The sequence below is a fragment of the Tyto alba genome, unplaced genomic scaffold (genome assembly GCF_018691265.1).
Source record: "Tyto alba isolate M040663 unplaced genomic scaffold, T.alba_DEE_v4.0 Super-Scaffold_48, whole genome shotgun sequence".
Lineage (NCBI taxonomy): Eukaryota > Metazoa > Chordata > Aves > Strigiformes > Tytonidae > Tyto > Tyto alba.
The window spans coordinates 16,304,037-16,326,465 of NW_024881324.1; the positions used below are offsets into that span (position 1 = coordinate 16,304,037).

General features: G+C 38.9%; 1 protein-coding gene across 5 annotated transcripts in view; it reads left to right on the forward strand.

Moving 5' to 3' along the window:
- Positions 1-22,429, forward strand: part of PIGN (phosphatidylinositol glycan anchor biosynthesis class N) — a 109,866-nt gene that overhangs the window by 47,259 nt on the left and 40,178 nt on the right. For all 5 annotated transcript variants that reach the window (XM_032992011.2, XM_032992010.2, XM_032992013.2 and 2 more), the window contains 5 exons: positions 1,667-1,726; positions 2,827-2,919; positions 4,752-4,807; positions 19,046-19,124; positions 21,305-21,487. In XM_032992011.2, coding sequence (XP_032847902.2) covers positions 1,667-1,726; positions 2,827-2,919; positions 4,752-4,807; positions 19,046-19,124; positions 21,305-21,487 — 471 coding nt within the window. The remainder of the gene's footprint in view (positions 1-1,666; positions 1,727-2,826; positions 2,920-4,751; positions 4,808-19,045; positions 19,125-21,304; positions 21,488-22,429) is intronic.

The following is a 22,429-nucleotide window of genomic DNA, read 5'->3' on the forward strand; positions in this document are numbered from 1 at the left end:
CCATACTGAGCATAATATGAAAAAGTTTAAATTGCTTGTTAATACGCAGCAGCTAACATACAACTTCTACTCATGAAGATGTATTATCACACTGTTTTTAGTTAAGTGATTATATGCCATTGTAGAAAGAGTGCAGTATAATATGCTAGATACTCCTCAAACTCAGTGCCGGTTACCCCAAAGTAACTTGAATAGCATCTAGCATGTTTTCAGAGTGGGATTTGGTTTTGCGAACCTTTAGAAGAAATTTTAGATGCTTTCTCTCTATTTTCTGCTTTGAAAATGCTCTGGAGCTGAGCTTACACCTCCTCAGTATCTTCTATGAAGGTGCTTAGCGAAACACAGAGATCATGATCTGATGACCATGTTTCCCAAGTTTGTGAGCCTTTGCTGTATGCTTTTTGCTACACTTAAGTTAGCCATGTGTATGTTCAGCTTAGTTTTTCAGAGCTATCTATTTCAATATCTGTGTTTTGTCACTTTTTCCAGAAGTTGCTGTCATTCTTCAGTCAAAACCAATTCTTGCTATACTGTTAAACTGTGGGTTTTTTCAACAGGGTCAGTGATTGTGGCCCACCCACTTAGCAATTTAGACAATTTGTACTGTAATGGAAGAAGAAAAGGTGGATGACTTTAACCCTTGATACTGAATCAGCCAAGGTTTTTAAAATCATGGTGATGGCACATGTACATGTGTGCACCCGAAGCTTATATGCTTCTTCCTTCCTATCGTGCTGTGAAACCCAGTATATGAATAACAGACTCCAAACCTGGTTAAACAAGGGAAATAAACTTCTGCTAGAAGGTTGAAGTTGGGAATGTTCTGAATCAACTGCTTTCTGCAAAGCCTTGGTACAAAATTAGAGATCAATTTTCCTCTCAAGGTTGGCAGCAGTTACAGGACTGTTATTTTGAGACTGCACAGAAGAGTCTCGATTGTCATTTTGTTCTGGGTAACGAGTCCCCAAAGACAGAGCTTTTGTCCTGTAGTACATGTGGGACTGTGCATAAAAATAACAAACTAGACTTCTGATTACTGTTACACTACTGTGGTTTCAGTGTAGTTTCTTCAGATTTATGCTGGACAAAACCAAAGAATTTTGGTGCATAGTTTTATATTAACGAAAACATAATCATGGTGAGAGACCATGTTTATCATCACAAGTAGAAGGTCTAGATCGAAGGGCCTTCTTGAGGGGTGACTGGACACAAATAAAAGTGCAGAATCTCCCTCTGAAGGGGAGAGGGTGAGTAATTGGCATTGTGGAAATAAGGGATAAGGAATGCTGTGAAGATCAGTATACTCAGTGTACTGCTTAAAACTGTAAATATGAAATTAGTTCTTCCTGTGCTATAAATAGTCATAATAGTCTGAGTGCAGTGAAGGACGTACTGAATTCCTGTGAATAAATACTGTGGGGGGTTTATATTTGCTTTTTAAACCAAATGTATTTTTGAGGCTTTATCAGTAGTGGAGCCTCACATTTTAAATCTAATCATGCCGTGATGACTACTGGAAACTTAAGAAGAAATATTATAAAGGAGAGCCGTGTGTTATAACTTCACAGTATTACTTTTACAAATGCAGATACGTTAAAACTGAACTGAATTTATTAGCTCTAGAAACTGGAATTATATTAAAATGGGAATGCTTCTGTTCGCACAGGCTGATATAGCACCACTGATGGCTTCCCTTATTGGTGTGCCATTCCCCCTGAATTCTGTGGTAAGAAGCACAAACGTTTTTTCATATTATAGAACTCTGCTCAACACAGAGGAAGAAGTGTTGGGGGCAAGACTTGAGGCATGTGAAGGGAAAGATTATAGTTTTGGAAAAGTGCTATGGGGTATGAAGATAGCTTGTAGTTTTAGTTTTATGTGTATGTATGCTCATTTTAGAGTATAAACTCAATCCTTTTATATATTGTGTGGTGCTTTCAATTGGAAAGGCAGCTGATCCTTTTATAGTCTGCAACTTTATACTCTTGAGTGACATAAAAGTTGTTTGTTAGTTTTTTAAGGGATGGTAAAAATGCAATATGGTTTGAATAATACTTGATTTAGATCATGAAAGCTGAGCCTGTAAACAAACTGGTTCCTGCAATTTAATGTTTAATTATTTCTTGTTCAAATTAGTGTACTTTTTTCAGATAGTATCTTGTGCCTCTGATTTAGTGAACAGTGAGTACCCTCACTGTGAGATGGTTTTTCTTTGAATTTCTTTCATATATTATTACATAGTCCAGAGGTTGTCTCATAAATATCTAATTGACAAGTAGCATTACATTAGTGTGCATTCACATTCATGCTGCTGGTTTCACATTTAAAACACCTATTTACAGTATGTTTTTTGAAATATTTCTTCTGGAGACTGCCCCAAATTCTGTCCCCCTGTCCTGCACTCATTGCGACTCATGAGAGGAAAGCTGCCCAACATGGGGTGACATGGGAACTGCTCGCTTTCCCATCATGAGTACTGGTTTAGGGTTAGGGTCAGGCCTGGATGAGGCTTTGGATGGAAGACTTTTAGCTATTTCAAAACTGGCTTCTGATTAATGGTTGAGGTTGTATTACTGTGTAGTATATAGTTTAATAACAGCTTCCATTGTTTACCTTTTTTGCATTCCTGTAGGACCTGAGATATTATAAACAGTCCATGTGATGTTAAGAAATTATGTGAGAAGAATATTTTCAAAGTAGTTACAGTAGTTATTTCAGCAGTAATTTGAAGTGTTCTTACTGCTCATTTGGCCTGTGATTCAGTTAGAGAAATTCCTGTTTCTTCATTTAAATTTTTTTATGTATATATGCATTTTTCTTCCCCAGGGAACTCTGCCTCTGGAATATTTGAACAATAGTGCTCATTTCAAAGCAGAGAGCATGTTTACCAATGCTGTTCAGATTCTTGAACAATTTAAGGTAACTAAACATATGGTAAAGAAAAGTATTTATTTGAATAATAGTTGTTGCTATGTATAAAATAATTATACTAGGACATACACTGTATAGAGAGCATGCTGTAGTTCTAAGGACTGAAATTGAATGTGCATACTGGGTGATGCTGATTGTGAGCCATATCTGAAGGATTTTGAAATACTTTAATAAGCACCTTTTTTATAAGGAGGATGAGTAACTTTTTTCTTGATTCTTTTGATGTTTATAAATATTAATGTAAACCTACTTGCAGCATGTAGGTAGAATCTGAGATCTGATACCTGAAAATGGAAATACTGACTTTGCAATAGGAGCTGGGAAACAAGGCTCTAAGTCAGGGTCAGTACACAAACAGATCAAAATCGTAACAGGCACCTGTCCATTAAAGAAATGAAAGCATTAACTAAAAGTTAATTAGGCTACTAATGTCCTATCTGTTTCACTCTGCAAGTGTTCATCTCTGGCTTCTCTGTCTTGGTTTATCTAATATCTGATATTATTGTATTATGAGAACACTTATGTGGTCCAAACGAAAAAGGGTTATGTTTCACTAGATGTTTTTCAAATGTGGAATAAGAAACAGTCCCAAATCCAAAAATCCCAGTTTTGGCAAGAGACATAAATGCTCTGAGGGAAAACCATCTTTTCCACAGACAGGAAACTGAGAGAACTGTTGCCATGTCAGGAAATCTCTGTGACAGTGGTGGAACAAGGCCTAAGAGTACCTTCAAGAGATCGGCACCTTCTGTCCCTTGAAAGCCAGGTTCCCAAATGCAGTTTGTGTGGATACCAGGTTGGCAATGTCAGCAACAGAGTCGCTTCCAAACCTTTGGTGGAAAGCTGGCATGTAGCAGGGGAAGTAGCTGGCTGACTGGCTGTGAAGTTGAAGTGTGCTGGTATAACTTCCACAGTTGGAGGACCTGTGCTCTAAGAATTCAGGATGAGACTCAGGTCTTTTTCAGTTACTTTGGTGTCTCGGATATTATTTTAAAAAAGAAAAAGTTCTGGCCCTTCTTTTCTTTAAGTTTGTTTTTATTCTGTTATCTTCTAGAGCTAAATTATCTGTTGGCTGGCTTGTTTCTAGCATTGTTTTGGAAGGATTGTGTGAGAATTTCCTTTGCATTTCTCTGCTGAAGCAGAAGTGCACTGCCTTAGATATGCCAAGTGGGTTTTTACTTTTGCTGTGATGGGCTGACCTGACCACAGTTTCTAGTCCCTGGAGAGGATGTTGCCTTGGATGGATAGGATGAGACGTGCAGGTTGCTACGTCAGGCTGTCAGGTTTGGGGAGCAGTATGCTCAGAAAGTTCCTGTCTGCACTTTATGCCAACAGTCAGGCTTGAGTCAGGCTGCTGCAGGAGACCTTTAAGATGTTTTGAAGGGCCTTGGGCAAAGTTCCTGTCAAGGCATCAAAACCTTTTTTTATGCACGTGCAAGTTAATCGATCGGCAGTGCTGTCACAGTGTACTAGTTCCTGTCTGGCATAAACAGTACCGGTTTCATTGAGGGGGGCTGTCACTTAAGTCTGGCAGCACTTCTAGCCATATCTTCCCTTTATCCTGCAAACTGTAGAAGTCCTTCTGTGAAAATCACTGGCTGGGGAGTGGTTTATTTCACCTACTTTAGAGAAAGTGTTGGTTTCCAGGAACTCAGAGGAGTTACACATATAGGAGTTCTCTGGACAACATATTGACAGTGTGATTTTATTCCTTTTCCAAAGTCTTAGAAACTCTTCTGTGATTTTTAGTTTCATTGCTGATACAATTTTTAGTCTTGTTGCAACTTGCATATAATGGATTAATGTTTTTTTTTATTCAGGTTAAGATGAGTCATAAAGAGCAAACTACACTGTCATTTGTGTTCACACCATTCAAGTAAGTGTCTGTAAAAACTATATGTATTTTACCTGATTGTTTGTCTTATCACTTTGGTATTTCAGTGAGATGCAAGAACAGAAATTTGGTCTCTTCAGTCTTTTATTTAAATGATAGTGTTTATCTGACTATCACACTAGAACTCTATGCAGTTAACTTCTACTTAAAAATTCTGGTTAGAAGTAATTTTTTAAATTTATTTAATTCTATTCCTTATGCTTCATTTTCTTTAAGGGTTATTTGCCTAAGTTTTTTGACAATATAGCTTATATAGAGACTGCATGGTAATTTTCACTTTTTTTTTTTTTTTTTTTTGCTATGTTCTTTTAGCATTCATTGAGAGATGCAAGTTCCTATAGGGTTAGGAAATACAGTCTGTTGTTGTTTATATGTATAAAAAAAGTAAACTAAGAATTGTTTCTTCTGGGATTTAAATTATAATGAAACAAAATGCCTTGCATCCAGGAAAGAAGCTCAAAATCTTTAGGATTTATGCTGCCTAATGTTAGTGTTCCCAGGGCTATGAAGGGGTCTCTAGTGATTTGTGTATCTGTGAGCTCTGTGTTCTAGTGTACGGAGCAGTTACTGACCCACTCACCCTTCAGTCTTATCCAATTAAAGCTGCTTTTTCCTTTTTCTTTCCCCCCTGAAAGGTTTTTGAAAGCTTTGCTATGGGTGCACGTGATAATGTTCAGTTCAGCTTTCAGTTTGTGGAGTGCTCGAAAACGCTTTGTCACCAAGAGCAGCTGTTTTCCTTTGAGAAATAAAACTGATGTTAATTAACATCTTTAAATCAGATGAGCAGTAAAAAGTACTTGAATCTCTTCCTGTGAAGTATGTTTAATCGCTAAATAAGATTGCTGTCTTTCTGAACAGATATTTACTGTGTTATTTTATACCACTAGCTTCTTCAAAGGGAAAGGTTCAAGACAGTAGCTGAGACATGAGTCAAGTCAGTCTTGGGTACATAATGAATGTTTTAGATCAAATTCTGATTAAGAATGACAAGTGCATTATCAAAGAATTTACATCTGTATGGAACAAAAGTGCCACATTGAAAGGATGGTCAGTCATCTTTGATTCTGTGGGGAACAGTTTTAGTTTGATTTCACAGCCCTTGTTTAAATTTTACCGTTCCTCAAGAAATAAGAGTGATTCTGTAAAATAGGATGTGTTTTTCTTAATGCTAAATTTACCTTTCAAGGAACTAAGTGTTACTGATTGTCTTATGGATTGTGTCTTTCTTTTTTGATATGTTGGATTGTTTTAAGTGGAAATGCCCGAGATATTTATCACGTCGAAAATATGACTAAAACTTGGTATGAACATGTTGTTACTTTGCTATGGCCCACTGCAAAAATAAATTTATTTTATTTTATTTAGGTATTCTTAAAACTTTTCTGAATCAGAATTTGGGCTAATGGTCCTTCCAGGAAAGGTTTTTATATGAGACCAAAAGAATTCCTTGGATATTTGAATTACCTTACAAAAGGTGCCTATGCTTGCATGTTGTCTGGGTAAAGACTTTCTTTGGTTCCTCAAGATGATACTGCTTATTTTCACTCCAGAAAAGCAGAAAAAGACTCGTACCACAGATAGTCACACACTAATGCAAATACTCATCCACAGTGTGCTGGGAGCCAGGGGAGGAGTTTGGCCAGATGCTGGTCTTCACCACCCTCCTTGACCTTCAAAGCTTGTCCCATGTCTGGGAAGCTACCAAGGGGCCTTGCCCAACCTGCTACTAATAGTTGGGATGAAGTCAATGAACACCAACTTATTTTTATGCAGACAACTAACTTCATAGTGTTCCAGCTTGCAGGAACTAAAGGAAAACCTGAGGTAGTTTTAGATGGGTCTACAGATCTATCCCCTCCTTCACATGGAGGTGGCTGACTGCGTGTGAGTGGTGAACACAAGCCTGAGCTTCAGCTACAGGTCATGATATGATGCATCAGGGTAAGGAAACCCCCAGTCCTTCAAACAAATTTGTCTTGAATGAGAGTGAGATACTGAGGGAAAGGCATGTACCCACTTCTGCTGACTTTGCTGTGACACCATTTCTTTGGTGTTAGATGAAAAGGTATAGGAGGGTACAGTTGCTCTACCTTTTTCAGGAGAAGTTAAAAGGCGAAGTTGGGAATAGCTTACTCCTGTATCTGGAGCAAGAGATCTTTTGGTATACTGTGCTATATTTCGGAGTAATTGGGAATGGTATGGAGGTTGTATTTCTGCATGGCTGTACACTGTTTGGACTTGTCAGCCCAGGTTTAATGAAAGGTTTGCCCACTAATTTGTGTTAATCTGTGGTTAGCCTTTGTTGCTGCAGCTAAGCATGGTTCTGTGCTGTGTTCCTGATAGGCACTACTGTCCTTTCTTTAAGACAAGAATAGCTTCTTCTGACACTGTTCAGTGGTTTCAGTAGTTGTACAAGGGAGCTACATCCTTTTTTAATTCTTCTGATGCCTGAAATCTGTAACTTGAAGATCAGAAAGCGTGGTCCAGTGTAATACTTTATTTCTTCCTTGTTTATTGGAGATTAGTGAAGGGTAATTAATGTCTGAAGTGCTTTGGGGCCATCACATTTATGTAGAAACTGAAAATATAAATATTCTGTTTTGGAATATCACAGATTTTTTTATATATATGTTTCACCATCTTGATAACCCAAAAATGAACAAAAATATCTCTGAGAATTGCCTTTCTTAAATTGTTTAGATTAAATTATGTAGTGTAATAAAGTCTGTATAACAGAAACACAGCTGTGAGTTCCAGAAGAAATCTGAATCTAAAATTTCAGATTGAGACATTCTGGTTTCAGAGAAGTTGATACAATTGCTATTGAAGATATATTTATCTGGGAGGGGAGGTAGTATATTAGTATATACACAGATAATGTGTTCTGTAGAAACTACAGCTTCACCTCAGCTTGATTTTTCAGCCAGAAATATCCTGTGGGGAAAATCCTGTTTTTGAGCTTGATTATCAAACGTTTTATTACCAAGTGACTAGAAAACTGTTCATGACCTTCAGATGCAATGACTTAAAACCTAGTATTGAGTCATATGTTGAATATATTGCACCAAAAGCATTAAGCTTGTTCATAGATAGAAATATTTTACAAGCCTATTTTTACTCATTATTTACACAATGTTGGCAACAGAGAAAATGTCCTTAACTGATAAAAGGCTTCTGATTTCCACAGGGAATCTTGTCCCTAGCAGAAGTGTGGCTGGCACAACGGGCAGAGAATGTAGGAGGTCATTAGAAATGTGCCCTTTCCTACTTGGATCTAAATTGCATCTCTCTCTGAAATCCATCTGTCAAGTATATAATGATGAGGGGGACGGAGCTGATGATTGTTATGTGATGGAAACTTCAATAGTGTCTACCTGAGAGGTTTGAGACAGAATGTGGGTAGCTGTATCTATTAATAAGGATGTGTCTGGCTGCCAGTAACGCCGTTTTCATTTTGTCAAAGTGCCTTCATCAAGGAGCAAACCTGTGTAAAAGAGTATCTTGACACTTCCTGTGAAACTGTTAGGAATGCTTTTCAGAAAGAGCTCAGCTGCATGTGTCTGCTGATTCTGCAAGGCAAGGTGCACAGCCCGTGCCCAGGGGAGTGGATATGCAAGAGCAGAAGAGCATCCCCTGCTTGTATGCAAGTTACCTGCAAGGCTGATACTGAATAATTGTTTAGAATACTTAGCAATTCCAGTTGGATACCTGGAGGGATTTACTGTCTGCAATGAGCTTCCTTCCCACTTCTTTCCACTCCCTACCTTTTTTCCTAGCTATGGAAGACTTTTCAAAAATTATTTGCTTACCAGATCAGAGGCTTTTCTTACCATGATTCTGAGACGTAGGCACAATGCTTTGACCTTTATGTGTAAGAAAGGCATGTATTAAGATGCTAGATGCTTTGAAGGAAGAGTGAAGGAGGGCAAATCTAAAGATTGCTGATAGAGGAAAACTGATTTCCAGGGTAGTAAACTATCTTATTAGCTGACCATTTGATGTACCTTAAGGTAACTGCAGAGCTGGCACAGTTCAAAGAGGAGTGTGCCAAGGGGCCAGATGCTACTGTTGGAAAATCATTCCTAAAGCTGGCATCTCTGGGCTGTGAAAGTAATCCTACAAGGAGTAGCAGGAGGACCGTTGTAGTGAAGTGGGTGGATGGAACATCAGTTGCACTAAAATCCTGTTAACCAATTAATGCAATTTGATTATCCCAACAGATACTAGAGATTTAAGGTATTAAATTACACAAAAGCACAGGAGTGCTTTTGGTGTATGCCTGGTGTATACAGTGCTTTCAAGGAAGACTGCGCTTCCAGCTGTTCAGGTTCTGGTGCCTCATGGTAAGATGGCAGGAGCAGTAGTTTAAGAACTGTATATAAAAAAACAAGAGATGAGCAGCTGAATTATAATTCGTGCTTCCTTTCCACTAGCTGTGCTTTTTTATTGAATGTCTTGAGCAGTTTATATCAATAAGGGTTTTTTAACAGGAAACAGCCTAAAATCAAGTATGTATCTTCTCATATGAAAAAATCCTATACCATCTTGATGCTGCACTTTTAAAATAAGTTAATTGTTTGAATACTATATTTTAGTAACTACAAATACTTATTTTTGTGTGTATAATCAAGTTATAACTTGCATAGTTGTGTAGAAAGTCACTGCATTTTTAATGTGCAGTGTACAGCTATTTAATAAAAATATGCCTCTCCCCCACTGTATGAAAGTGTAACTCCCTTTCTTCTACACTCCCATATGAATTGAGATATAACTACCTTGAACATTTGCATGGATTTGATGCAAATAAGTATCAATCCTGTAGACTAAGTCTTTCCACATAATTGTGCGTCATGCTTTTGTCATGGTAATAGAAAATAAAATAGTTCTTTCATAATGTAGAGTGTCTTTGAAGATGTACAGCAACTTCAAAGAAATGCCATCTACAAAAATACCTCTCCTTTCTTTTTCTGATGACTGGAGATACAGTACTACATTGTTCCCTCTGTCTGATGGCCTCTCAAAACTTAAATAATAGGTATTTCCACAAAATCGACATTTGGAGCAGAGTGAAATAAATGATTTCTCCTCCACCATTAAGTGGGGAAGGGTCCCTTAAAATGTCAGTAAACATAGGACATCATTTGAAGAATCCTATTCTTGTTTTGTTTAAATAAATGGCATTCATTTAAATAAATGTTAATATGTGAAATATTTGTGATACATGTGATAATGCATTACAAGACCGAACATTAAGGGTTGAATGCCAGGAGGGAGTGGTAAAGCTATTGCAGGAGGGAGGGATATTTCTAACAGCCGTTACTCTCCCTGTTCATTTGTCTGGATACTTTGTGTTTTCAGAGGAACCTTGATTTAGCAGAGGCACTGATTGATCATGGAAGATATTTCAGCCTCTTTATTCTGTGATGAAGCGTGAGGGACAACAACTTCTGTCAACTTCTAGTGAACCCTGGAAAGGCAGCTAGCTTTTTCCTTTCCCTACTGTGTTACCAGGTGGGAATCTAAGTATCAGCCTGCTTTTGGGGCAGCTGGTCAAGCAGGCCAGTATGGGCACCTTTAGCCGGTTGGTGTTGGGGAGGCAGACTGGCAGGCCACACCCTTCCACCCTTGGCTCTCAGAACCTGTGTGTATACATGTGAACAAAAAATAGAAGTGCAGTACTGTAGAGACAAAAGTACTCAAATGGAAATGATGGCTTCGTATTATTTAAAAAAAAAAACCTGGTTGAATAGTAGATGTATTATGACTTTCAGGAGAAACCAATGCCTGTGCTATAAAATGCATTTTCTTCGGCAAAAATGTCAGCTTCTCTTTCACTGAATGGGCTGTGTCTGAAGCACTCTGTTAAATGTTGCTCGGGGAAGATGCAATCCTTGTAGAAAGTAGGCATCCTGCTGGTCTCGGGCTTCAGCAGTGCTCTCAGGAGCTTTCAGTTTGTACATGAAAAGGTTACTGGCAGCGGCTTCTGTGCAGGAGGACGAGGCATAAAGGCATAATTGGATTTGCTATCAAGTAGGAAGTAGGTAAGGTCTTTAGAAGGAGCTAAGAGGCTAATGTATAAGATAATATAAGATTTGTGTGTATTTCTCTGTTTCCTTGTATAAATCCATTTGGTCTTTTCTTGGAACTTGTGAGGTGTCATGCGGTGAGGGTGAGGGATGGTGTACAGGCAGGTGGTGGGATGGGATGGGCAGAGGATGTTCTGCACCAGGGCATGAGGAAAGAGAGAAAGTGCAGGGCTCTTTCTAGATTTCAATCAGAAAGACCCGACAACAAAAGATGAATATAGATAGCAAGTAAGTTGTACATCCCGTCAGATGCTGGGCACCCTGTGTTTGTGCAGCATCAGATGGAGCCTGTATGGGTTTTCCAGTGGCGCTGCACAGATCCTGTTTGTGGAGAGATTCTCTCTTTTTGGTCATTTAAACTATTGTATGTTTTTCTTGCAAGATGTCAACTCTAGTAATAATTTCTACTGTGAAACAGAATGGAGAATCACATAAGAGCTTCTTGCTGCACTTCCAGATAAAGATGAGGGCAAGCAGGCAGCATATTGCCCGTACGGAGTGGGAACTGCCTGCAGGCTCCTCGGTTGCTACAAACTGGCTGGGTTCGTCCTGCAGCCAAGGAGTTGTGCAGCACAGCCTGGACCCACGCTGGACAGGCTGCAGGCCTGGGCTTATTCAGCCTAACTGTCATGTGGATCACCGACTCCTTGATGTACAGTGGTCTCCTGGTCAGGATCAGTATAGGAGACCCGCCCAAACGTGTTTTGGTGGCCATGGGGCCCCACTACTAGGTACCTGCCCAGACACAGCACATGCTGCCTGCTTCAGATGCAACTAGCTGGAAAATTATAGCTTCGATTTAGGTTTGGCACATAGGATCATGGAACAGAAGAGGGCCAACACTACATATCCACAACACTGCAGATATCTAGATCCAGCTCAATGTATGACATAAATCCATCTCACATTTTGCAGAGGTGAGGGCTGATTTACAGCGTAGGCAGGGTGGTGTTACGTAGAGTCAAAATGTGTCCTTTGCAGTAATGAAACAGAAGAGACTTTAAAATTGGTGCATTTCCTTTCCTTCAAGGATCTTCACCTTCCCTATTGAGCAGTTTCCCTTTCCAAGGCTGCTGCATCGTATCCTGCTGGCTTTTCAGGCAAAACCCCTGCCCCTGCTAGATCCCTGCTTCCAGTTTCTGAGACCACTTCAGAGCGTGGCCTCCTCCCTCCTGGCCTTTGGTCATCTGCAGCTCTTGCCACAGTAGTTTGCATGCAAAATCTGCTTTGTGCAGCCCAGTTAACTTAATTGTTTCTCTGTTCAGTGCATGGGCAGCTGGCAGTTAGCTTGTCTGCTCCTTTTTCTCTCGCCTCTGCTATCTAAAGGATTTACATAAAATATCCTAAGGCACTTTGCTGATGAATATGTGAATATGCTGCATCAGGGACACTGATTTGTGGAAATTAAAAGGCAATTTTAATTCCTAGTATTTGACAGTCCAGGATTAGACCATTAGCAGTCAGACCACTTCCTGTGGTTTCACTGATGTCCCACTGTTTCCTCTTTTGCATGTTTGTAAAGCTGAGTACAAAAGCATACGTGTACTGTTAGGTTTTTGCAATGTGTCAGTAAAGATGCTTTTTGCTATCTTTTGGCCCGTGGAAGTGTGTGTCCCCTCCCTTCATTTCATGACGCCTTTAAGAACAAAAACCTCAGAACTTAAACCAGGACCCTCTTACTGAATTTCTTACTCATTTTCTCTCTTTTGGAGTGCCTCATGCATGCAGCGGTGCTTTTTAATGCTTCTTAAAAGAAAAAAAGTTGCAAAGATAACTGAGTGCAACCCTACAGCTAGACTGGCTGATTTACAATCTAACACAGTAGTCAGAAAATCCAGAAACGCAGAAACCTACTTGAAGTTTAGACACTCCAAGAAAAACTCCTGACAGTGGAGCAGCAGGAGAAAAGAGAGTAGAGAAGTCAGGAGAGGGAATATTGAGAGGCCTGGGGCCTGGGCTTTAAGAAGCTGTAACAAACCCTTTAGTGTAGGTTTATGTGGAGTACCTTTTCTTTAAAACAGCACAGCTTTAGCACACTAAAAACATTGCTGTAATTTTTTTTTATTTCTAAACTACATGTATTCTGCTTCTGAAGTTTTATAGGACTTGCTTGTTTTAGTAGACAACCTGAAAATAGTAAAAAAAAAAAAGATTTATGCCATCTAAACAGATTAAGGATCACTAAGTTACCTGCCAAATTGTTTAATTTTTGAAACTTGATTAAAATGAAAACATTTGCAAAGGACTGTCTCTATATCTCATAGTATGTGCTTTCAGTCTGTCCTTGGCAGATACAGTAAAACCTTTCTTTTGAGTAAGCACAACTAAAGAACTGGAACACATTTTGAAAATGAGAAAAATCAGTTTCTGTCTATTAAAATTCATGTAAATATGTAATTTGTTAAAGGCCATAGAACTGCAACACATCTTTTTCCTGATCATCACCCCTCGTAGCATCATGTACTCTGTACTGCACAGCAAGTTCAACAGAAAGTAAATATCATGGTTCCTGACTTCGATTTTTTAAAATATTTTTTTGGTTAATTTTTCCACATTTTGCTGAGTCAATTCATGACTGCATCACTTGCCATTCACTTTATTCCTGATGATTCTCAGCTGTTGACAGAGAAGTGGGAAGGTTTTAAATTGTGCATTTCATTCTGCTCCTACAAGGCTGTGCACCATACCTTGAAAAGAAACAACAGAATAATACAGTTAGGCTAGTTTGAGATTGCACTGTCATTAATATCAAGTCTCTACACTCGTAGGTTGCTGACTGGGGTGAATTTGATGTGGAGCAGGAATAAGCATGCAATCATGTTTCTGCTGAATTAATAGTGTTCAGTGAAGATCTGTGGCTCTACTTTACCATTACCCACCTGATGCTTTCTGAGGTGCTGTTTCTGTTGTACAGTGGGAATGGTTGAAGGTAGCTCTTGTGGGAGACCGACTTTGTTTTTGAAGCCTGTTGCTACTGTGAAAAAAGCTTTGAAAAAGTTGTGTTTTATTACTTGTATACTTTTGAATAGCAGCCCTGCAAAAACATTAGGCCAGTCTTATATCTGCACTTTCAAGGTGACACTTTGCCAGCATCAGTGATGTGGATCCAAGCAGTAATAGTGGGTCCTAGAAGTACTATTTCAGCTGATGGCAGAATTCCTGGGCCGGAATCCATTTTTCCTCCTTAGTATGGCCCTCTCACAGAGGGATGGGTGGCAACAGAGTTAGAATATAGTCAGCTGCTTCTGTTGCTGGCGGTTTTCTCCCGTGGTGAGAGCAGAGGCACTGGTGCCTGTCCCCCTTAGTGTCCGAGTGGTGGGAGGGCAGGGGTGGGTGGCAGAAGCCTGGGCCACTCTGCGGAATGGTGTGGGTGGAAGAGCTTCGTGATGGGAGGGGCAACGTTAATGTGGGCGATTTCTTTCAGGTGGCAAGTTACTCAGATGCCAGGGATCTTCTTTCTGGAGAAGAGGATAAGAACCTGTGATTGCTCAGCCTTGTTGCTGGAGTTGTCTGGACAGCGGCAGTCTGATGCCTCTTTTACTGCTAACAATTTGAGTTAGAAATTTCCTAGCAAAGCAAGTGAGAAAGGCTACCTTATGTGGTGTTCAGGAGAAGGTAACCCATGCAAAATCCTAGCAGGCTTTAGTCAGATGGCCTTTCTCCTTCTTGGGGCTATCATGAGGTTCAAGGGTTATATACCTTTATCCTTTAGCTTTTTTAGTTTTGCATCAACAGGAGGAGTTGGTCATTTTTTTCCTCATCCCCCAAACAGTCAATATGAAAAGTTTGAAGGCTGAAGTCTGCTGAGTGGCTACTTCTGATTTGCTCCTGGATATGGGTCTTAGAAATGGGATCACTGTCTCCTCTCAACTCTCAAAGGGTTGTAGGATGCACAATATTTTATTTTTTCTTCTGATGGGGTGAGTGAAAGGGCAGTTATAGGAGGGTGTAGATATGCATGAGCTGAAAATAGGCAGATACATGGTGTTTGTGTGTGTGGAGTGAAGCAGCTGAAATAAATTTGTTTTTATCTGACAGTGAGCTAGGCAAAGATCTCAGCCTTTTTATTTGTATGCTGCATCTGCAGGTCTGCGATGCTTCCTTGACTTTCATTATTAAATATGTAGAATTCTAAATGTTAAACTACTACAGTTCCAAAGGGGTTACTTTTCATAGTAGAAGTCTAGCAAATTTACTGTACAATAAAATAACTATAAGTTATTACCCAAATAATCAGGCATAATAAAATTAACAAACTAGCAGTGGTGGATACAGATGTATTTGCAAGATCTCTCCTTCTGCTCAAAGATTTTTATTTCATGGTTTGACTGCAGAATGCCACGTATGCCTCTAGGGATGGTAATTTCTGTCGTGTGATGATAAACAAGACTCATTGGCCAGAGATGTCCCCTTGACATTGCTATGGTGAACGTACTTCATCGCAGTCTTGTTAGTGCTATCAAATAATTTAGCTTATATGAAGCGTGAGTGATATGTTAGAAGGATTCATTTTGTCAGGTATACTCATGACGAGGGTAGCTAACATCTCAGAAGGGATAGTTTACAAGCACTTGTATGATTAGCCCAATTGTTTTATTTCATAATTAATTATGTTTATTCATGGATGAAGCTGCAATTTCTATCTGGAACTAGAAAGTTAATCTCTCATAGCCATCGTGAAAAACAAATTTACTCTTCTAGAACCACCATCATTTTCTTTGAAGAACGTAATCTCAAATCTTTAGAATCCTGCTGATATTGTGAATGCATATGCATTTATAATATATGTGACTACGGAGTTCTTGGTTTTTCTTTTAAGTTAAACCTCAGAGTACTACGCTTTACAGTGCATGTATTTTGCAATACTTTTAAGAAAAGGAGGACAGAGTTGAGTCCACTGACTGAATTGTCTCTCTGTGTGTGTTTGCTAATTAATAGGACAGGTATTATTGTATTATGGGAAGAGACTTTTCAGTTTACTAGTCAAACTATTTATCTTGAATTTGGTAGAACTGGATTTTGGTGATATGTAGCTGGGAAGAGCATATACATACATACCTTAGTTTTCTTTATAGAGTTCAGAATCTTTCTAATAATTATCAGTAATTTCACTTCATTACTATTGATATTAATTGCATGGATGTGTGCATTAAGTGACCTTGAGAATACATTGACATACTAGTAGTGCCTCTGGCATGTTGCATACTAAAACACAGGGAAATGACTGATCAGTTTATTCTTTTCTAACACTATCTGTCTCATGTTCAAAACCTTTTAAATAGTTTAAGTGGTGCTAAGAATAGTTCAAGCTTTAACTTCTCAGATTTAAATTTTCCTTGTGGTTTTGTTGTTTGGTGAGTCTTGTTTTCTATAGGCAACTTTCCTCTGCTGTTCATGGTTCAGCTTTGTCTCTTTACCCTTTCTGCTACATCTAGCAAGGGGCTCCTTTTAAATCTCCCATCTACTTTGTCAGCTTTAGGAAGTGAATCAAGGTCCTCAACAGATGATAAACTACTTCTGGTGAAGCATTGCCCTTTCCTTAACTGAGAGATAATCAGCATATTTGGTAACTCTTCTTTCTAGTCTGGTTTGAGACGCAAAAATTCTCTAATCACTTTTTTGAGTTTTTGCTTGATACAAAGGCAAAAAATACTGTAAGATGCTGATCAACCCTTGCATTCAGGATGAAACTTGCATTTTGAGACAGTTATATATGAACAGTCCTTAATTTTTGGTGGAATTCATAAAATTTATAAAAAAAATCTGTAGACAACTGTAAATTCAGCATCTTGAAACGCATGCATATGGAAGTTAAGGTAAAATGTGTGGTATGATGTTAGCTATTGAACATTAACAATGCACCTGCTAATGGTAACCCCATTTGACAAAATAATTACCTTCTGCATTTGACTTACTGAAGCTTTACTGTTTAAAAACCCCATTTTTTTCTGTTATGCCGTCCATGTACAGAGATCCCAGGTGCTGTCATCTAAGAAGGAATAGGTAAAGACTATTGTTCATTAAAAATAAAATGATTCATTGAGAGTAGAAAGATAATTAAGGGGTTTATAGCTAAATGACTAAAGATATAAAGTGAAAGATAATTTTAGCCTATTAAAAATTTGCATTGACTGTGACAAGGTAAAATCCATAGAAAATAGTATATGTAAAACAATAAAAATGAGACAAGTGAACATTGGAACATCCTGGATGTATTTAAGTCCTAAACAAAGCTGCTTAATATTTATTCCAGATTTTTTAAAATCCTTGCCTAAAAGATGTTACCTTTTTTCCTCCTATTAATCTCCACACATGGTGAAAACTCCTACCTTGGTTTGGTGTTTTGCTCCCTTTCCCCTGCCAAAAAACTTAACAAAACTTGAGGGTTATAGATTTCCTTGAGGCGGTACTTGGGTTTAGTTCGCTCGCTTGAAGAATTGATTCTAACATGAGTCCTGTCAGCCTTGGTGCGTACTTGCTGGCTGCATGCTGGTAGCCCTTGGCCTGTGGAGCTGTAAGGTTGGCTTTCATAGGGACGTGTCATTATGGTGCAGGAACAGCCAACATTCACTCTGATATTTTTCAACTCTTGTTTTCGAAAATCCTCTGTTCTCCCTGCAGTATTAGGTGATCAAACACTTATCATCACCTTGTCATCATCTTTTCCTCCCTTATTCCTTTTCCATGGGACCTCTCTTCCTACCTGTTTATAGATGCCATCCTTCAATTCTTTTCTAGATCAGAGAGTCAAACATTTTTTTTAATACAGTTATTTAATTTACTTTTCTTAAAAGTAAAATACATTGCCACTCCCATTATCCAGTGTTTTAGAAGACTCCTGCACAATACTGCTGTGCTCCAAACTCAAGGAAATAGTATCAAAATATACCAGGATGTTATTAGTAATGAAAATTCAGTTTGTTCAGGCAAAGAATCCTTTCTGTATATTCCAGGGCTCAAAAGATGATATGTATGCATTGTTGATGGTGTTCTGGGTTGTAGGCAGAACTGGTTCCCAAGTGTTTGGGAGCTGCAGGAATGACCATGTCCATACAGCAGCTGCGTAAGATCAAGACCTGCCCCTGTGGTTCAGCCACACAGGTGGTTGCTGCTGATTTAAACAGTAAAAGGGAGACCCCAGGGCTGGTCCTGTTTTGGTACAGCCTGAAACATGAAGTTGGTGTTTGGGAAGGAGCACGTGCAAGGGAGGGAGACATGCAACTGGGCCATCACGTGCTGAGGAGGTGATGCTGTGCCACAGTGGTGCTGTGGAAGGCGTGAAGGAAAACTGCCTGAGGTGTTCACTAGCTGTCAGAAAGTTGTGACCCCTGATAGTTTGCCTCTGGTGCCTAGAGTGACAGTGACTGTGTTGTGGCTTGTAACTTGCCAGGGTAAGCCTGGGATCCTCTGGCCTGCTGCTGTCCTTACCTTGGAAAAAAAATGGTACAGGAAAAATAGCTCCTTCCCCCCTTCGTTTGGTGGGGGTTGGTTGACTGGCTTGTTTTTCCATGTTGCTACTTCATGTAAAGGAAGAATTGTACCAATTATTTAGGCTGATGATCAAATTCATTAAAATCAAAGAGATTTTTATCACTGACTTCAGTGTAGCCAGGTAACTGTGTTATGCCCTGCTCTGGGGACTCAGCATGCTAACAGCTCCCTGTGTAGCCGGAGACAAGCTCTTATTTTTCAGAGAGAAGATTGTTAGGCATCATCTACTGCTAGTGTGGAACCTGAACAATTTGTCCTGTGCTGACAGGCATATGAACTGCTTACAGCTATCTATCACATCAGTTAAATTGCTTAATTCTTGTGTATGCAGTGCTTCTTGTCCAGAGCAATGGTCACTAATAATGCATAAGGGAGATAATTTTCAGCAATATTAGATGGGAACATCTCCATAAAAGAAAAGTGTCTTAATGCAAAGATCTTGGGATAAGTTAGACAGCATCAGTGTTGCCACAAGTAGAGGAATGGATTAGTTCCAATTACCTAATTAGCTCTAATGAAGTTCAGAATATTTTGATATGTTTCATTCCAGAGTAATTTTTTTTATTACAAAGATAATTTTTTCTGCCTCTTCTTCTGCTTGTGAAAAGAAGAAACATTAATATCTCTTTATATTGTTGTACAGACCACTTTCTGAATCTGAACAGATCAACTTTTTGAAGAAAATAAGACTATATATTCATCAGCAGAAGTATGATGAAGCGGTAAGTTTGTTTTGCTATATGCCTTCTAGAAACTTTTTACAGGAACTTTTATTATATCTAAATACTTAGATTTCACTTGAAATGAAACTGGGAAATAAAACTTTTTTCGATCCTTATGATGCACATATCACTTATTAACACAAACAAAATCCCACTATAAGTCTCCAAAATTTTGCATTTTGACATCAGTTCTAATGAATAATACTGACCCACTGTATTTTTTCCTCATAGTTCTTAAATTGTTACTATTCGATAGTGTACTAACACACAGTGTATATTTTTATTTTCCACTGTAGAAGAGGGTAAATTGAGGGAGAAACTGAGTAATACAGTTTGTGTTCCCACTTCTTAAGCTGTTAGTTGCATGAGAAAAAAAAGCATAATGTCTTGCTCCATCATAGATCCTACTTTGTTTTGTTCTTTTCCTGGACCAGCTGCTCTTGTTTTTATTTTCAAATTTCAGTTTGTCAAAGACTGGGAGCTGTATGTGGAATCATTCTGTTCTTCCCAGTACTGGTACTTTCCTAAGCTTTTGCTACCACTTGCTGTGCAACAGGCTACTAAAGAGGTGTAGTTCACCAGTGCTTGTGTTCTGACATTCACAGAAATAATTTGTAGAGCTAAATGATACAAAGAAGCCTTTCATTTTAACAGGTTTAGTTTGGTCACTGGCTTTTGTGTTAAAAAATACATGAAAAGTGGAATATGTAAGGTTACATTTAACCTGCCAGATGGATGAAAGAATAATTTGATGCGTTAGGGTTCAGCTCTTCTTTTTCCCTGATATGTTTCTCAGGGTAATAAGTTACTATTTTATGCACAGGACAGCTAAATCTATTTTATACCTTGTGCCTTTTTATTTACCTCATTGTAAACTGGAAATAACTTAGTTTAAATCAATGGATCTATTTTGGTGTGGGAGCAGGTTTTCTTTTTTTATTCCTATTATTATTGGCTGTCACACATTTACTTATAGGAGACATTTGATACGTTTATGCAGTAGAACCTGCAAGTCTGTGTCGTTGATTTTACATAAATCATACCCCTTGTTCACTTGAGTGCACTGTGTGTTCAAGTTCACTCTTGATCACTAACGCATCGGGCTTGTGCCTGTGCCCTGGTTATTTTGCAATGCAGAAAGAGCAGTACCAGCTTCTGGGTTATAGATGATTCTTTGCCTCATCAACTCTGCAGCTATTTGCATTGCAAATATGCGTTCATAATTGTGCCCTCAGAAATGACATGATTTTGGGTGAGTTTGCCCATTGACAGACTTGTGATCTCTTCAGTAGTTGACATTTTTCTGTTGTTTGTTGCTGTTAAGTCCCAGCTGGATACCTGGACATAGAAAGAAGCATCATATATTCTCAACAGTGAATCCTCTATGATAACAAATTATACAGCTGAGCTTCCCATCTTTGGGTAAATCCCAGGGGTCAGCATACCTCTGTGTAAGGAATGACACTCCTGGTGGGAAAAAACACTGTCTTTTATATTGGTGTCTTCCCGTGGAGGTACTGAATAAGGGAACCTGTGATTAGACTGAGTACAACCCCAAATGATTTACATCCTGAGAACCCCAAGCAGCTGCTTTGTGAATGAAACTGGTGCTCCAGTTCAGTCTCTGAATTCATCTTTGGTGCTTAGGCAAAGCACTGGGGGTATCAGGTACTAGTGAAGTGGATGACATCCAACCCCAGGAAGGGGGTATTTCAGGCCATGGAGAGTGACTATGTTTCAGCTGCATCCATAATCTTCCTTCTACATAAATGTGCCTTCAGAAGCACATGACTGATTTTTTTTGGGGGGGTAGGTGGGGAGGGTGGGGTGTGTGTCACTGATACTGGAATATATATATGGTCAAATGCTCATGGGAAGAACAAGTAGCATGCTTGGTAGTAGTTGGTGTTCAAGGTGTGCTATCTGTGTAGCTTTCACAGTCTGACCACTCTCATGGCCAGGGGGGATGGCAAAGGAGCCAAATGATGGTTGACTTTATGTCCAAAGCAGTGTGTGCTCCAGCAGTTGGTGCTGGCCAGAGCACCGTACCTGAGCACAGAGGACACATGTGCCGAGAGTGGCGGAGCTGCTTGAGCTCCAATTGCTGTCAGTTAGATCAATTTGTGGAATGGAGCTTACACTATTCTAAACTGTTGATTATATGTTTTGTCTGCCTCTAGATATCTCTGTGCAAAACCCTGATTAACCTTGCTTTGGAAGGCTTGTCATATTACCATACTTATGATAGATTATTCCTGGGTCTAAGCATTGCAGTGAGTTTTGTGGGCTGGACGACTTATGTGGTTGTGGTGATTATCAAGACCCATACCAATTTGACCAAGACTGTCCAGGCTAATAGTAAGGTAGGTCGAAAACATGCAATGATCTTTTCCTATCAGTTTTCAGCATTACGTGTGTGCTCAGTCTCCATGTGTGGGACAAATTGCACATCTTCTACTTCTTTTGAGTACATGTGGGCATTGGCAAGCTGTGGAGTTTTCTAGCTACTGTAATCCCGTGTAGTGTTACTGTTTGATCCATTTACTAGGATCAGTATTCCTAAGAAGTGTAAGTCTGAGTATGCAATACTGTGCTTTCTCAGTTTCTTCCTTCATATAGCTATGCATTCTACTAGATGCTAATGCAAGTGTAAGCAAACATAGTGATTTAAAACTATTAGAGGGTCTGTCTTTAACCAGAAATAAATTTTCAGCATTAATTGTAGTAAAGTCAGCACTCTATTGTAATAATATTTGTTTGGAAGAATACAGACTTCAGGCTTCCATTTTAATTTTTGTTCTTTACTGTAAGGCCAAAAAAAATTAGCATGTAAATTATTTTGTTCCTGTCTCTTTGGCAATGTGAAATCAGTTTGCAGAAGCTGTGTAGTCCAATCGTGTCATTTTTAAAATGTATAACCAGGTTTAATAGGAAGGGAAACTGTGGTTTCACAGATCAGCTTTCTCTCTTGGTCTTTGTGATTCGCAAGAGTGCGGCAGAGGACATCAAAGATGAAGGAACTCATCTTCACAGGATTATTATGGTTTGATTTTTCACAAAGTACAAAATCCTAGGAAATTCATTTACTTCCAATCATTCATCAGGAAAAAAAGATACCTTAAAAATATGAACAAGCAAAAAGCTAACATTTCACTAGAAAAGGATTAAAGCCTTGAGGGGGGGGAAAAAAAAATCTCCCAAACTTCAAGAATTTGTTTCAGAATAAAAGGAATTGTTTCATTTACTAATGTAAATGAGAGTGAGCACTCACTTAGCATCTTTACTACCTTCAATATATTACTCTG